Raw genomic sequence first — 16,447 nt, forward strand, 5'->3', positions numbered from 1 at the left:
ATTATTAATGAGCAGAATAAAAAAGTAAGCACACAAATTAAAACATTTGTTATTATTATAATTTTATACTTAATGTTATTGATTAGTGCCTACTGTCTGTACTGTGATCTTCACCATCCTTCTTTTTCTTTTCATCTTCTTGTTGTGGATTATACATCAAGTCAGGAATAGGTTTAATTACTTCACATACTCGTACTTCTTGTTCAGTAGAAGTTACCTTCTTCTTTTTAAATGGTGCTTTAAATTTAGTTTCATGTATTATTTTGTCTGTAGAAATCATTCCGAAGCATGAAACTTCTGGTGTGGCAACATCAGACAATCGAATTTGAGGCTTTTTTGTAACGGCTTCATTATATGAACGAAAATAATCAGCTCTATCACGTTTTGGTGGAAGAGTTTCTGGAGGTCTTAAAAGGGTTTTACTTTTAAATGATTTTATTTGTTCATCACTTTGTCTGCTGTCCCTAGTTTCACTGTCTTTATTCGGATTACTTTCATTCTGTAATATGCTATCGGTACTGTAATCTTTTATTGTCTCTTCTAAATTTTTTACACTGCTTTTTTGATTTATTGAAAATGAATCAATTCTTGAGTTGTCAATGGAAAATCGCACATTCGATCCCAGAGATGATTTTCTTTCCCTGTATCCTTCATGGGATAAACTAGATTTCTTTGGGGGTCTAATTTCTGACAGGCTACTAGATCTTTCAGAAGTCTGTTGTAAATTCAATGGTACGTTAGGTAGGTCTGATGAATTTTCTGTAGGATTTCCTTGTTCGTTTTGTTTCAATTTCAGAGGGGAAGAGGAAGAAGATTTAATACTAGTATGTGCAGGGGGGAGTGTGTCACCTAAGCTTGAGAATCGGCTATTTGGAGGAATTTCTGGAAGGGGGCTGTGGGATGTATTCTTGAAAAATTGTTCCTCTTTTGATGGAAATAGAAACTCTGAAAAGCGATTTTTTGTTGGACTTCTATTATCAGATGGTTGTGTTGTAAGAGGTGTAATATTTTCAGGTTTTGTTGGTTTCACATAATCTGAATACTTTTTTTTACTTTTTCCTTCATGAACTATAGTAAATAACTGAATCTCTTTTACTACACTCTCGCTTTCTTCTGACTGTGTTCCTGTTTCTTTTGGTGATGTTTGTTTGACTTTTGTTGGGGTAAATGTTACAGACGATCGAGAATTAATTTGGGATCTTTCAGCATAAGAGTTGGTCTTTTTTTGTATGGTTTCTGTTTGGTAATGATTCCTAGGAGGAAAAAAATTTGCAGTGGAAGGTTTACTAAAGGTTTTTGACTTTTTCGGAATGGCAGTTTTAACATGTTCATGTCGTTGACTGTAATCTCTTGATTTACGCTTTAAAGGTTGTTGACTATAGTCTCTTCCATAACAGCTCAGTGGGTCAGTTACTCTGCTTGGTGGACATGTCGGCTTTGCAAGAAAAGGCTCAAACTGGTGAAGAAATGTTAATGCAGAAGGGAAGTCATAAAAACTATCAGTTGACAAATAGGTTTGAATTTCTTCTCTTTTGCCTGTTTTCTCTCTATGTTCCCATATATAATATGGATCAGCGTTAGGATATAATGTTGTTGAAGGAGGAATAGCAGTCTTCTTTGTTGTAGGAGGAGAACTTTCAATTGATTCAGTAGAACCCATTTGAAATGGTGTAGGAGTAAGAACATTTTGTGATGATTTGTGAATATAATTTAAATTTGTTGTAGGAGTAATAACATTTTCTGAAGAATTGTGAATATAATTTAAATTTTGTGTAGGAGGAAGACTATGTTGTGATGAATTATCAATATCATTTAAATTTGGTGTAGGAGTAATAACATTTTCTGAAGATTTATGAATATAATTAAAATTTTGTGTGGGGGGAAGACTATTTTGTGATGATTTATGGTTATTATTTAAATTTGGTGTAGGAATATTATCATTTTCTGAATATTTTTGAATATAATTAAAATTTTGAGTAGGTGTAAGATTATTTTGTGATGATTTATGGTTATTATTTAAATTTGGTGTTGAAGGAATAAAATTTTGATTTAATTTATTCAAATGTCTTTTCTTTGGTGTGGGAGGAACAGTACTTTTTGATGATTTAGAAAACGAACGTCTTGGCTTAGATGTGGATTTTTTTGATGTACTTTTCACATTTGATGTAGACTGAGAAATGCTACTTAACGAGCTATTGTTTTCTGATGACAATGATCTGTCACTTGTCAATGATTCTGGGGCTGAAGTTGCCCTAGATTGGCATGTAGGCTTGAGACCTCTCATACTCCGATAAGTGCTGCACACTCCATATAATATTATTCCAATTACATTCATGAGAATGAGTATATAAACAAGAGGTGGCTGAAAAAAAGAAAGAAATCAAGATTGAATAAGGTTTCAAAAGTTAAGTTGAAAATGAAGAATTGTCCAATAATTCTTGGAATGTAAAACCTAGATATGTAAAAAATACAATTGTACATTCGACCAGAGTTTGTTACATTTTTCAAATCTACTTATTTGCGGAATAACATGGACAAACCTAGGACTACAAGTGTGGCAAATTCAAGTTAGACACTCAAATCATTTGCCACTGCGGCCTCTAAGTTTGTCCTGTATTTTAACAACCAATGTGCTCATTTTTGAAAATCATTGATTACCTTATTTTTTTAAGGATAACAAAAGTAATTCTTTCTATAATTTTCCAATAATAATACTAACTAATTAAATTTGTATTTATATTATTAATTTGATGTCATTTTTAATTTTTGTAATATAAAAAATGAATAGCAAGGTTCATTCATTTATCAAGTTGGTCTTCTGTACATTAAAAAAATCATTTTGCTAGACCCTTTAATCATTGTACAACATAATTATGGATGACATCTGCCATTTTTTTAACAAGGAATATTTATTATAGCCAAATTTACTGCATAATGTAAATAACAACTTTAATCAATTTAGTACCATTTATTTTTCTTGAATATAATTGTATAAAGCCAAATAAAATTTTGCAAATAAAAAAATAATTTAGGAAATATTTTAACAGTCACATGGCAATAATTGAACATGCTACACATGGTTTGAGTGAAAAAATCAAATAACATTAATATGATTCCATAACAAGATTTGAGGAAAGACATCTGTCAATTATTACTTAATAAACTGAAATGTGTCAGATTCTTATCATACTTGTTAAACAAATTAGTTTAAAATTTACATACACATTCATCCATTGCACCTTTTTTATATATATTGTCGTCTACATCTTGGCTTTATATGTGCTGTTCATTAGTGAGTGGTTTTTGTAAGCTGGAGCATCGGAGAAGCACTGCTTCTGTGCGTCGATCTGTCATTGCTTTGAATAACATTTTTCTTCGCTTCTTAGGCCTTGACATTTCAGAATTTTGTGTGCATAGTGTCTAAAAAATAACTTGACAATGTGTGCTGTTGAAAAATGAACAATTGAATCATATTTTAACAATTATTTTGTGTGCTACAATAGCTAAATTACTTTGGTTTGTAGACAGCATAATGTGTACTTGTTTTTTATAGGAAGGAAAATGTCCTTCAGTCCTACTTAGTCAATTAAAAAGTATTTTCTTTTCTTGCATGCAATGTGAATAATAACATTGCAAATTATAAGTGTTTATTTTCTTAATTATAGTCGTGTTAAATAACACCCTTAACTAATATTCATTTATTTTTTCAAACACAACAGTGTCACAAAAATTATATAAAATACAAATTTAAGCATGCTTTACTCCAAAATTAATTCTGCAACTAGTTATATAAGCTAAATCATATGATATTTCATTCCAACTAAAACTTTAAAAAATCGAATATAAATAATCACATTATAAATGTTTTCTTCTCACATCTAATTTGAGCATATTAAGAAAAATGGGCACTGAGTTTAAGAGCTATTTCAGATTCTCAACAAAACTTGGCAGCTGTAGTGTTCCACTTAGTTTGGGAGATAATGCAGTAAGGTCACAGTAAAACAATTATTGTGCTGAGTTGTATCAAAATGCTACATTTCATGTATAAAGTTGATTCTAGTGACTCTATTTTTCAAAATGACACTCGTACCAAAATCAGCAATCGTTTTAAATATTTTAGAAAAAACCAAGCTACTGAACAATTAAAGGTAGATGTAAAGTAGATATTTAATTTTGGCAGTTATTTTTTAAGGGATATAAAGTGAGGGATATAAAGGGTTAGAAAGTGAGAATTTATTATTTACAGAAAATTGATTATAATCCTAAGTAAATATTAATATTTTGTTTTAGACATGCCTTACATAACAGACTCAATATATATATATTTTTTTTTAATTTAGCCTGTTTTTAATATATTAGTAGATATTTTTTCTTATAAATTTATTGTACAATAACTATTGTAACATATATTGTGTAAATGGTACACAATAATCCATGACTATTAAGCATTGATTCAGGTTACTACAAAATTAAATAAAAGCTCATTGCCTCCATAAAGTATTATTATGATTTTTTTATTACATATTTTCCTATTTTGTGTCTATCCTATAAGTTCTTCATCGGCTTTCAGATTTGTTTCAAGGAGTGCTTCGTGGATTTGCTTTTTTATTTTTCTTTATAGTAAAATTATCCACCCTACTGTCTTCAGTGTCTGAATTCGATTTGAAGGGTGATTGTGAAAAATTGTTAGGAGTATTTGATGTAGATGATGTATCTATATTGCTTGGGGTTGCAGTATCACCTGATGTGCTTTCAAAATTTCTTATTTCGCTCAAAGGGTTGGTTTTAGCAATATCTTTATTGGGCAAATTTTGAAAGTTCTTGCTTTCACTGTCTAATCCTGAAGTTTTTTGATCTTGGTTTTTTTCTTTATCATTTGTCATTTCCAACCAATCTGGTTCTTCGACATATCTTTCATAATATTTATGATAAATCGGCTTGCCAGGGCACCGAGGTTCATATCCAGCTTGGTTATTTAGGTATAACCACATAACCACAGTTGATACAACTCCGATGCCCAAAATCCAAACTCCAGGCTGATCCCACTGAAAAACAAACAATGTTCGAAACAGCAAACAAAATTTTTAAACTAGCTACTAATACCTAGAATGCACTATATGTATATAAATAATAGTAAATTGTAATGTATTAAGTTAAATGTTTGTTAAATGGAACATAAAAAAGAATAACTGTTCAGATATGCTTCACCAAACCCAATCTTAAATTATTATAATTCAATCAATTTAAAATTTAATTTACAAATATAGTTTGTGCTGTAATAATGTGGGTATTAATAACAATAACTAACCCCTAGATATTTTATCGTAATTTTAGACTCCAAATTATTTATTTAATAGCAATGTTAACATTGAAATACATATTTCTAAAGAGTACAAGCCAATCAGACTGATTGCCACATTGAATCAGTGCTTTGATTCAAAACATTGTAAGTAAAACCGTAGCTTTTTCTTTTATTCCTGAAATTTTTCTTTGGATTCTTCTGTTTTCTTTGTTTTCATTGTTTCGGGCTCTTCTTGTTTATTGCCAGCCATTTTCACCCAATCAGGTTCTTCCTCATATCTCTCATACAACTCTGGATCAGAGTACCATTGTTTTGTTGGCGAGCAAATAGGCTCTTCACGTCTCTGTTGTATTCTTAGGTACCAAGCCATGATGAATAAAGTGCTTATTCCAACCCCAAATAGTGTAAATGGATGCTTCCACTGGAACAGAAAAAACATTAACAAATCCTGAAATTTCCTACAATTTCTATATGAGCCTGATTTTATTAGTACAGCAATTTTTGACAAATCGATAATTTAATTTTACTGTACAAACATATTTTTAACATCACCAGTAATGTTTTTAAATGAAAGTGAGCAAATGGAGAGTTTTTCAAAATACTTATAGGCTATACTTACAAAAAGTACTAAAACATTTTGCTCAAATTTTAGGTTGTAAAATTCATTATTTTAAAATTATTCAGTATTGTTTAAATATTAATAAGCAAAATTTACTAAGATGTTTTTTAATATTTGTGCAAGGGAAGGAATATCACAAGACAATTATATTATTTTTTTGATGTACAACAAAATTGATGTTAAAAAACATGACATTTTTATTGTTATTTTATGAATACATTTTATTTTTACTTGATCACACAATAATCGGGAACAATTAAAAAAAAAAAATTGGTTAGCTTCAGTTCTCCTTCTTCACCTCATTTCTTCTTTCCAACTCTCTTATTTTTTCTTGTGCTAAATCACAGTTTTCATTTCCTTGTATCAATTTAGATTCCTTTTTAGTTTCACACTTCTTCAAATTATTGTTTGAAGAAGATGGAGAATTTGTTCCACCTTGATTTTTAGATTTATCTCCACATCCACCTGTTATGGCCAACCAATCTGGTTCTTCTACATATCGTTCATACTGGCATTTGCAATAGGGGGGTCCGTCAGGATAGGAATTTAGATTATGTAAGTAGCACCAAACCATTATCGTTGAAACGATTCCGGCACCTATACTGAAGAGCACATTTTGAAGCCCCGACTGAAAAAGAAATCATGTTCGAAACAAAACGTCCAAAGTCTAATATTAATGCTGCAAGGGTAAAAACAATAATGCACAATGCAAGCAAAATTAATGTTTACACCAATTTATAATTATATTATTTATAAAACACATAACAATAATCTTTCAAAACTTACAAATAAATTTATTATTAAGTGTAATAATTACTTACAAATAAATTTCATAACAGGTTATCTTAATAAACCTGATATCTTGGAATACAAAATTGTATATTAGGTCAGAAGAGAAAAATAATTAAGGATTTACAATCTTAAAAATTCATAGGTATCATTTGAAGTTATCATAATTCATATAATCAAAATTGTTTGCTTTATTCTATTATTCGAAACAATAAACCAAACCATACTAATTTGTTAATACTGATTTATGATAATAATTATAAATTCAATAATTTTCTTTATTTTGATTTTTTTCTTAATTTTATAAACAAAATAATAAAAGTAAAGGTTAAAGCAGTATGTCAAAGAATCAAAATTTAATGGTTTAAACAATAATTATAATATTATAGTCATACCAGTACTGATTTATTTTAATTTTAAAATCAGCGAATATGCACCAAATTGAAACATTTCACTAAATATTTAGAATAGAAATAAAAACTTATTGAGAGTTATCACAAAATATTAAATAATTTGTTTTTATCATCAAAATAAAATTGTGCAATGTTTATATTACTGATTGATTAATCCAAGTTTTATTTTTCATAATTATATTAACTTTTTTCTGTAATAATTCAAATTAATTCACGAATAACAAAATAGTACACATTTCTATTTTTGGTGTCTATTTGCTCCTTTTCTGGTTTTTATAATTTAATTATTAAAATTAGATCTAGTTGTGAAATATAAGTTTTTTATATACCTATGTTTATAATCCAAATGCATTGCATGCTTTAAATTAATTTACTATTGTTTCTTTACAATATTTACAACTACTTTGAATTGTTTTTATTGAAATTGTTTTGTATTTTGTTTTTTTGTTCTTTTTTTAGCTCTGAATTGACAATAAAAGTACTTATTATTAAGCTGTTGCCGTTATCATTGAATAATAGAAAAGGCATCAAGTTATTTTTTGGATAATTACATAACAATGAAATTTACAAACTACTAAAACATACAAAGCACTATTGCATAAAGCTTTATCAGGATAAAGTAACAAAAATTGCTCTGTTATATAGTTTTGTCATAGTGCATAAGTAAACCACATCTAATGAAACAAAATCCAAGGTTTATTTAAAAATTGTATTCAAAGATGTTTAAATGTAGTAAATTTATTTTATAGAACACTTTATGTACTTGTCACATGAAAAATACAAAGCTTTATGCATATTTTGTTTTTACGATAGTCAAATTAATTGTCAATATACCGGTGGTTGGTCTGAATCTGACATCACTCTGTTAAGATTGCCTTCTTAAACTGCAAGTATCTTCTTTTTCATAGGTACAAGCTCTTAGCTCCTCACAAGAACTTTTTGGATTATAGTATAGAAAATATGAGCCTTTTAAGTTTTTGTATCATGTCCTTAATGTCATTGTAATTACTTGAATTTTGGATGATATGAAATCATTTTATTTTTAACATGTGTTCAGTAATTCACATGGTGCAAAAATTTATAGAAGCACTATTGCAACTACATTAAAAATAACATAGTTTTCATTTCAAATCAGTAATTTGATCAAAATGAAATAACTTCTGATCTTTTTTTGTCTTCTTATTGTCTGACCAGTCATCCACAAAAGATAATAAAAATAAAAATGTATGTGTTCAAGCCTAATGAGATTAGGCATACCAGGATCATCTGGGACAATCTAACTACAGTTTGACTCACTCACTTCTCCCAACATAATTTGACAATTAGTACTTTTTATTTAATGAGAAAATATTGATTTTAGATAAACAGAAGATAAGAATATGGTCTTTTTAAAAAGACTATCATCTAGTTCATTTTCTTATCTTGCTTTATTCCTTATGCCTTATTGTATCTTCCTTTGAAATACAAATTGTTCATTTATTCCAACAGTGACATTATAATTATAGAGTTTCAACATAAGCTTACAGCAATGCAAACTTGCAACATAATTACAATTGTATTATTAATTAATTAAACAACTTAATATATTGCCTATTGTTCAAAAATGACCGTGGATTTTTTTTACATTACAGGCTGAATCTATGTGGAAATGTTTGCCGGGAGTTTTGCCCGGTCTTGTGCCTGTCATAGGAGTAAGTATGGCAAAAATACTTTTTGTTAATATTAAAGTTTTTTTCATTTTTAATTCTAATTATGAAAAAAACCTAAATTCAATTATTTTATTGGTTATAAAAAATCACGAGAACAACTATAATGACTTTTTATTATTGCACTTTTCATTGTATTTACATTTTTTAGCAATATTAATAACTATACAAACATAAAATAAATTGTGCATAATTTTTATGAAAAAAAATATGAACAATTCAGGGTTCTATTTATTAAAACTATAGCCTTTGAATATTGTTATTGGCATGCAGGATGATAAACATGCAATTTGTATAACATGGAATTTCATCACTTTTATTTATAAATCAGTAAACAATAGAATTGGTTGTCCTTTATTACTTTCTCATCTAAATTTGATTGTTCTGCTCTAACATTCAAGACTTTCTGCCATTTTCTTCATTCCATACACTCTTCACGATTATCCTCTTCAATCCGGTTTCAATCAGCTCCAGAAAATTTTCTTTGATAATGATTGGAAATTTTAATTATATCACTACTTACAGCGCTAATAATAATGATAATAATAATTATAATATTTATAGTAATAATGATAATCTAACATATATTATGTCCCACCTAATCGAAGGATGCAATCCCTTGGATCCATAGGGAGAGTGCGCTTGCTGCTTGAATATTTGGGTCTCATTCTTGGAGGAAACGGGGTTGCTTTTGAAGATAGTAATAACCTAGTTTGCCTTGAGAGTTAATGTATTTATTAGTGTGATGTGAGATGGTAGATGAAATGAATGAACATGATTATGAATTAGTTTGGAACTGTATGCTGAATTGACCTAGCAGTTGACAGCACCCCCCCTCCCCAGAGCCCAACCGTGGTGGTTGGACGAATAAGGCTGAGGTGTGCCCATGAGCAGCCAACACCCACAGGAGAGTGAGTCTGCTGGCAGTTTACTGTAAATAGCAAAAGCTGCAATTGCCGGTGGACTATGAGAAGTGAATAGGCTGAATTCATCAAATGTTTGTATGTATGTACATACATGTGTGGATTTGAGCATATATAAATCTAAATGCAATCCAAACTGTTTCTTTATTTATATAACTTTCCTGTCCTCACATAAGATAATGCTTTAGAGGGCAGGCTTAGATATCAAAATTGTAAAAATTCATATTACTAATTATGGAAATTATAATTTATTGTTTAGCAAAATATACAAATAAATATGATAAAAGAAACAACTGGAACGAGATTTTCTAATGTTTCACTGATCTTGAAAGTCTCACAAGGGGAGAACCAGGTTGTTGGGTTACGAATTTGAACCAAACTTTTTTTGGTGATTCTACCCTGCAAAATATCCTACACTTATCTGCCACTTCTAGAGAGTAAGACCTGATTTCACCACAAAAAATTTGAAATTTTCCATTTTGTAATATTTTATTTTGCCATTCTACTTGTTCAAATGAACTAGGTGAATTTTTACATTTTGTAGCATTTTTATGTACATTGTAATAAAAATCTAGTAAAACCTAGCAATAAAAAAAAACTTTAAAAAAACAATATTTTTCAATTAAACTAGGTCATAAAATTTTTAATATGAATTTTGTTTTAGACCTCTAGAGACACTAAATAATTTTTTTTTAAATTTAAATTTATGCTGAGGAGTGCATATTATCATGAAATTCGAATTATCAAGTTTGGACTTAACTAAATTCATTTGTATTTCTTTATTTATAAAACTTCTTCCTGTCCTCAGACAAATTTATGTTTTAGAGAGCAAGCTAAACAATCAAAATTGTAAACATTCATATTTCTATGTTGTCAAAATTAGAATTTACAGTTTAGCAAAATATACAAATAAATAACTAATATAAATATCATAAAAGGAACGAATTAAATGAGATTTTCTAAAGTTCATTGATCTTGAAAGTCCCAAGGGAGGACCAGGTTGTTGGGTCACGGATTTGGACCAAACTTTTTTGGTGATTCTACACTCCAAAATATCATATCTGTCACTTCTTGTGAATAGAACCTGGTTTCGCCACAAAAAATTTGAAATTTTGAATTTTCTGTTTTTAATATTTTTATTTTGCCGTTTATTTGCTCAAATCAATGAGGTGAATTTTTACATTTTACATCATTTTTATGTAGATTGCAATAAAAATCTAATAAAAGCTATCAAAGTTTATCAGTAACAAAAAAACCAGATATTTTTTAATTAAACTAGGTCATACAAATTTTTCAGGAAATTAATATCAATTTTGTTTTAGCACCTCTTGAGACCACTAATTATAAATTTTTGTTTGAGTTTAAATTTATACTGAGGAGTGTGTATTATCCAGAAATTCAAATTATCAAATTTGGAATTAAAAAGAGTCAACTATATTTTCTTATTTATATAAGGACTTCTGTCCTCACACAAGGTTATGTTTTAGAGGATAAGCTAAACAATCAAAATTGTAAAATTCATATTAGTTTATTGCCAAAATTATAATTTATTGTTTAGCATAATATACAAATAAATAAAATAAAATAAATATGAAAAGAAAAGAATGGAGCGGGATTTTCTAAGTTTCACTGACATTGTAAGCCACAGTTCAGCTGACAGATGGCGCTAAGAGTTAGTACTTCACACGTGTGGGAGGTTCTGTTCACTGTTGACAATTCGCCTTGTCGTGGAAGTTAATTCTGCATTTTCTCGTATCTACAATTTACCTCTAATAACTTAAATTTTCCGTTTTATATGATAATCGCCGAAATAGTCAAACGTTTAATGGTGTTAAATTATTTCCCCCATATCAGAACAAACGAATATTTTAAAGGTATGCTCAGCTCGAAACTCCTGAGTTTTTAACCCTTCCGATCACACCTTCGGATCATGGAAAGGCAAATGTTTCCGGATTAAAACGTCAATTCCTTTCAAAGGAATTCTTCTTCTTCACCGTTTCCACATATTTATCTGCATAGTTTACATTTGTGCAGCATGGTCTACGCAGAAGCAGACGAAGGTTACGGGCGACAGGTAAATTGATGTTTCTGATAGCACAATTAGGGGAGCCATCTTTATCAATTGATCCCAACTTCAAATTGGTTGACATTGCGACTTTGTTTGCAGATGGTTCCAGATGTCGATGTCTTTATAAGTAACTACACCATTGTCGATCCTCAAGTGTATCAACTCTGGGTCGACGGGTGCACATGTAAGTTTAATCAAGTTAATCAGTATTAAGACAAAGGTTTATTAGTTTTTAAAAAATAATAACTCAAAAGGTATAGAAAAATAAGCTTCGACGTGGATCATCTAGTCATTAGTGTCAGTTCGTTTCAACAGTAATAATTAGAATGATTAAAAGAACGAAGGAAACTACAAAACTAGCTGTAATTTCTTATCAGTTGTAGGAGTTGGAGGGAGGTTACCCGTCTAAATTTTAATAGTTGACTTGTTTATTTTCAAGTTTTTCTTCATAATCTCTAGACAATGCTTAGTACTGACTTCGCATTGTGTAGAAAGAAAGGACAAGCGGTCTGGTGTGATGAAGATTTAGGAAAACATTTTCTTTATGTAAAAACATGTTCTCCCAAAACTAACGGTTCATTTATGTAAGTTTTTGTGAACTCGAGACATTTTTTGCTATTGACCTCACTGATAAATCATTTCTTTCTTTGAATTCGGCCGTAATAATTAAAACTTCTGAATTAAAGTTAATTCTCTGCACGCTGAAAGTTGTGTTAAAAGTTGATGCAATCTCTGATGTTATATGCTAGAGGCAGAAATACAGGGTGTTTTTGTCACTATTTTGATCATTATTCAGAAATCATGAGATGTGGTCTGGTGTGATGTAGGTTTCAGAAAAACATTTTCTTTATTGTGCCAATGTTTCAATCTTTATTGAGATCATCTTCAGGTCTCAAAGTGTTTGTCTTCTGTGTAATTGTACCATCCTTGTGTGTCGTGTTGTGACAGGCACTCTCAACACGAAGAAGAAAATTTCAAGAAAATGTTTTTCTGAAACCTACATCACACCAGACCGCATCTCACAATTTCTGAATTATTATCAATTAATGGTCACTAATCACCACACATTTTGATCATTCTCCTTTTTTCTTGTTGGGAAAATTTTTGTGGCTGCCCAAAACGTCGTTTGTTTAGGACTGAACACGTCTCATTGTTCTTCTTTATGATGTTTCTAACTGAGGTTTGCAAGTTCATGATAACTCAGTTCATGGGAATGGAATTTAACGACATGAATGCATAATGGCATTCAATGCTCTCATATTTTATCCTTTATTACTATCACTGAACTGGTAGAAAATAATTTAGAATAACGATGTTCATCCTGACTTGTGTTCATTTCAGATTGAAAGGATCAAAATTAAGGTTACAATTTTACATAGGAAAATTCAAAATTAAGCAAGAATTGACTGGTTCAATACTTTTGGAACCTGAAAGTTGTTATTATTTTATTCCTCTTATTATGTTTTATCTTAGTTGTAATTCACCCAATTTATTGCTGTCAAAAATTAATAGTTGGTTGCTAGTTTTTAAATAAATTTAGAATCAAACAATTAACATTTATATTTTGGAGATTTAACAAAGTGGGGTGCCAATACTTTTTTTGAACCACTGTATATTATAAGCATTATAATGTATTATGTTTTATGAAAACGCAAGAGTTATTCTGATTTTTTAAATATTTCCTCATATTTGATAATAAACAAGAGGGAACTATGAAATGCAGGTTCTATGGCTTTCCTATGTATTACTATTAATATATTTTTGTTTTATTTGGTTTTTATGATTAAATTAATTCCTAATTAATTAATGGCTAATACAATAAGTGTTACCATAATATTTTCAAAAGGTCAAATATTAAGTGAGTCTAAGTAAAATTCACAATACACAGTATAAATTGTGCAAGAATATATTTTTTAGTGCAAAATCACCACAAAATTGTGGATAAAATAGGTGATCATGGATGTGTTGGGTGTGAAGTTACATCTGAATTTTATTATCTTATTAATATAGCATGCTTATATTTTGTTTGACTGTTTTGTGTTATTTTTTAAAGCTCAAGATGCAGTGGATACGGTACACAAACAAGTACCAAAACATGGTGATAATACATTGGAACTTGTAAAGAGTGATGTTTCTGACCATTATAGAACATACAACCTTCTTGAAAAACTTTTACATAATCCTCCTAAACTAGCAGAACAACTTCATTTCCAGATAGAACCCTTGACGAGACAGTTATTAATTGAAAAGTATGACAATTTAATTAATTGTAATTTATTTTCTGTATGTTTTTTATTTAATAATCTTTCTAGGTATTATGAATTTGATGACCCTGTTATTAGGGAGTTACTTGGGAAAAAGTTATCCTCTAGGTATCGAAAAGATTTAGATGAAGTTAGTGATAAAACCAATATATCTGTTAAATCATGCAGGTATTTTATTCACTTTGTTTTAAGCACGTTATAAAAAAATCTGCTTTTTTCTTGTTTTTAGGAGGCAATTTGATAATGTTAAAAGAATATATAAAACAGTCGAGGATATGCAAGGTTCACTTATAAAGAATATACGCCATCTGTTTTTACTACCTGAAGAACTTGCAAAGTACAATTCAATAATGAAATCCAACTATTACGTTTTTTTATTCGAATGAATTGTGTATTTAGGCGATATGGAGCAGTTGTGTTTATGGCGAACATGAAAGTTGAGACAGGAAAACGTAAACTTCAGTATTTGACGTTCAATGACTTTTATGAGTGCGCGCTGGCCATAATGCACAGCTGGACATGTCCAGCGGGGACATCAGAGCATGAAGAGTGTGACCTTGACAGAGAATTTTTTCTGGACTTAAGAGAAATTCGAACCCTGCTTGATAAAGAAAAAGAATTAAAACAGTTAGTTATTGTCGCATTGTTTCATTGTTGTCTATGATAATATGTTTTATTTTTAGCCTTGTTTGTTCCAAAATCAAGCCTCAGCTTTTGGAGAAAGCTTACCAGGAACTAGAAAATAATTTTCGTACTTATTCAAGATCGTTGATAACTTTAGGGTGCAACTTACACCGTCAACGGGATTTAAAGTAATTTGACTTCATATTCATTTTAATATTATTATGATTTGTTCTGTTTGTTAAGGAACAATAATATAAACAATGCACCAGATTAAACCTTATCCGTTCTCAAATGAAAAAAAAAGAGGGAAGGGATATGGTTTAATCCGGTGTGTTATTATGTTATTTCCATATTATTTTTGAAGGTTTTTATTCATTGAGCTGGTTGAAAAATGCATCGAACCCTGGCGTCAAGTATCCTGGACTTCGAATGATCTTACAGCATTTTTATCAGCTTTCAAAACCTGTGCCCTTCAGTTGGACTGTTTAAGGTAATTTTTTGTAATAACTATAATTATTGTGTATTGTATTACCAAATATTACAGAGAACAAGATACACGTGCAGCATGGGAACGCTATATGTCAGTTTTAGCATGTTGCCTTCTAAAAATGTATCATTCCTAAGGATTGCTGTTTCAAGATTGACCATATTGAACTTCATTGTATAAAAATCATTGGTTAGAATCAACAAAACATTTATTCGGATACACAGAAGTCTGGTCAATTGGTATCATTTTGACATTTACTTGCCGAAAAATGATTATCCAATCGAAACATAGTTTTATAAACTGTTTAGTCATAAATACACACAACATTAAGGTAATAACTGAACCTGACTGTTGATGTGGTAAAATTGTAAAATAAATTATATTTTTGTAAAATTTGGTCATTTTTCTTCTCTAGTGAACACTTTTTACATTATAACAACATTTGTACTACAGAATACAGACGACTCAATAACTCGTATCTTTTCAAATTTCCCTCATTTACCTATTAATTTCAAAATGACAAATCTCGTATAGACAAATTTCCTTTTCTTTCTCATGGGCTCAACTCTCTCCCACTCTCCTAACAGTCATGCACCAAACAGTACATAGTATGCAGTACAGTGCAAGCTTAGGTTTTTTTTTCCAGTTTTGTTTGTTTATTTGTGTAAAAAAAGTCTGTGAAATATCACCATAATACGTTAAGCATGGAGGAGAAACAAGATTTATTAGGCAGTAGATGAAGGCATTAAAAAAAGGGTGACTTCACCAAGGAATTCAGCATACTGCCAAACATCTTATCCACAAATTTAAAAAATTATGGATTTGTTGGCACATTGAACCTTGATTAGTTGAAAACCTCGTTAAGTCAAATTTTTAAATTTCCCCGTCAGATTTGAGTTATTGAGAATATACATTCTAATATGTTATTCAGATGTTTCATTGATAATGGGATGGAAGGGAGGCCAACCTTTTCCAACATGTGCACCCTAATTAATAATTAAATGATATAGATCTGATATAATTTAACTTAATTTCAAAATTGGGTCGTTATCGATCATTTTTGTCTGCCTATCCACACTTGGTCCCTTGGTTGACCACATGTTTTTATATTCCTCCATCTTCAAGTGTCATATAGACCGACCCAGCGAAGGTAGGCGGACAAAATGATCGGTAATGACCAAATTTCATGTTCATCAATCCGCAGACAACAGAGAAATTTCACATTAATTCCAAAAAGTAACAAGCAAAAGTA

At 29.9% G+C, this 16,447-nt stretch overlaps 3 protein-coding genes across 9 annotated transcripts; 1 reads left to right on the forward strand and 2 right to left on the reverse strand.

Annotated features, from left to right (window-relative positions):
• Positions 1-33: 33 nt before the first annotated feature.
• Positions 34-3,595, reverse strand: LOC106663932 (general transcriptional corepressor trfA-like). 2 transcript variants are annotated; one of them, XM_014389183.2, is made up of 3 exons: positions 3,513-3,595; positions 3,223-3,445; positions 34-2,362 (listed from the first exon to the last, which is right to left on the reverse strand). In XM_014389183.2, the coding sequence occupies exons 2-3, from the start codon at positions 3,232-3,234 to the stop codon at positions 83-85; spliced, it is 2,292 nt and encodes a 763-aa protein (XP_014244669.1). In that variant the 5' UTR covers positions 3,235-3,445; positions 3,513-3,595; the 3' UTR covers positions 34-82. The 2 variants fall into 2 exon arrangements, with proteins under 2 accessions (XP_014244669.1, XP_014244670.1); XM_014389184.2 differs by having other exon boundaries at positions 3,240-3,445; positions 3,513-3,592.
• A 291-nt stretch (positions 3,596-3,886) lies between these two features.
• LOC106663912 (acidic fibroblast growth factor intracellular-binding protein) lies at positions 3,887-15,592 on the forward strand. 4 transcript variants are annotated; one of them, XM_024226846.1, is made up of 10 exons: positions 3,887-3,985; positions 8,755-8,814; positions 11,920-12,004; positions 13,874-14,069; positions 14,133-14,252; positions 14,314-14,421; positions 14,484-14,711; positions 14,768-14,896; positions 15,073-15,198; positions 15,253-15,592. In XM_024226846.1, exons 1-10 carry the CDS (start codon positions 3,902-3,904, stop codon positions 15,329-15,331), a joined length of 1,215 nt encoding a protein of 404 aa, XP_024082614.1. In that variant the 5' UTR covers positions 3,887-3,901; the 3' UTR covers positions 15,332-15,592. The 4 variants fall into 4 exon arrangements, with proteins under 4 accessions (XP_024082614.1, XP_014244635.1, XP_014244636.1 ...); XM_014389149.2 differs by having other exon boundaries at positions 3,978-4,148; XM_014389150.2 differs by lacking the exon at positions 3,887-3,985 and adding an exon at positions 8,637-8,678.
• Positions 4,494-8,337, reverse strand: LOC106663913. 3 transcript variants are annotated; one of them, XM_014389153.1, is made up of 2 exons: positions 7,958-8,231; positions 4,494-5,045 (listed from the first exon to the last, which is right to left on the reverse strand). In XM_014389153.1, exons 1-2 carry the CDS (start codon positions 7,979-7,981, stop codon positions 4,578-4,580), a joined length of 492 nt encoding a protein of 163 aa, XP_014244639.1. In that variant the 5' UTR covers positions 7,982-8,231; the 3' UTR covers positions 4,494-4,577. The 3 variants fall into 3 exon arrangements, with proteins under 3 accessions (XP_014244639.1, XP_014244641.1, XP_014244640.1); XM_014389155.2 differs by lacking the exon at positions 4,494-5,045 and adding an exon at positions 5,329-5,723 and having other exon boundaries at positions 7,958-8,313; XM_014389154.1 differs by lacking the exon at positions 4,494-5,045 and adding an exon at positions 6,123-6,549 and having other exon boundaries at positions 7,958-8,337.
• Positions 15,593-16,447: the final 855 nt, after the last annotated feature.

This window comes from Cimex lectularius, unplaced genomic scaffold (genome assembly GCF_000648675.2).
Source record: "Cimex lectularius strain Harlan isolate CLEC.00 unplaced genomic scaffold, Clec_2.1 scaffold7, whole genome shotgun sequence".
NCBI classification, from domain to species: Eukaryota; Metazoa; Arthropoda; class Insecta; order Hemiptera; family Cimicidae; genus Cimex; species Cimex lectularius.

Excerpts from the sequence above, each read along its gene's own strand:
- LOC106663913 (XM_014389153.1), bottom strand. The coding sequence starts at position 7,981 with ATGTCAGATTCAGACCAACCACCG. Across the intron at positions 5,046-7,957 it reads CAGATTCAGACCAACCACCG|TGGGATCAGCCTGGAGTTTG; the intron begins GTATATTGACAA and ends TTTGTTTTTCAG.
- LOC106663912 (XM_014389149.2), top strand. The coding sequence starts at position 4,029 with ATGCTACATTTCATGTATAAAGTTGATTCTAGTGACTCTATTTTTCAA. Across the intron at positions 14,712-14,767 it reads AAAGAAAAAGAATTAAAACA|CCTTGTTTGTTCCAAAATCA; the intron begins GTTAGTTATTGT and ends TTTTATTTTTAG. Across the intron at positions 14,897-15,072 it reads CACCGTCAACGGGATTTAAA|GTTTTTATTCATTGAGCTGG; the intron begins GTAATTTGACTT and ends TTATTTTTGAAG.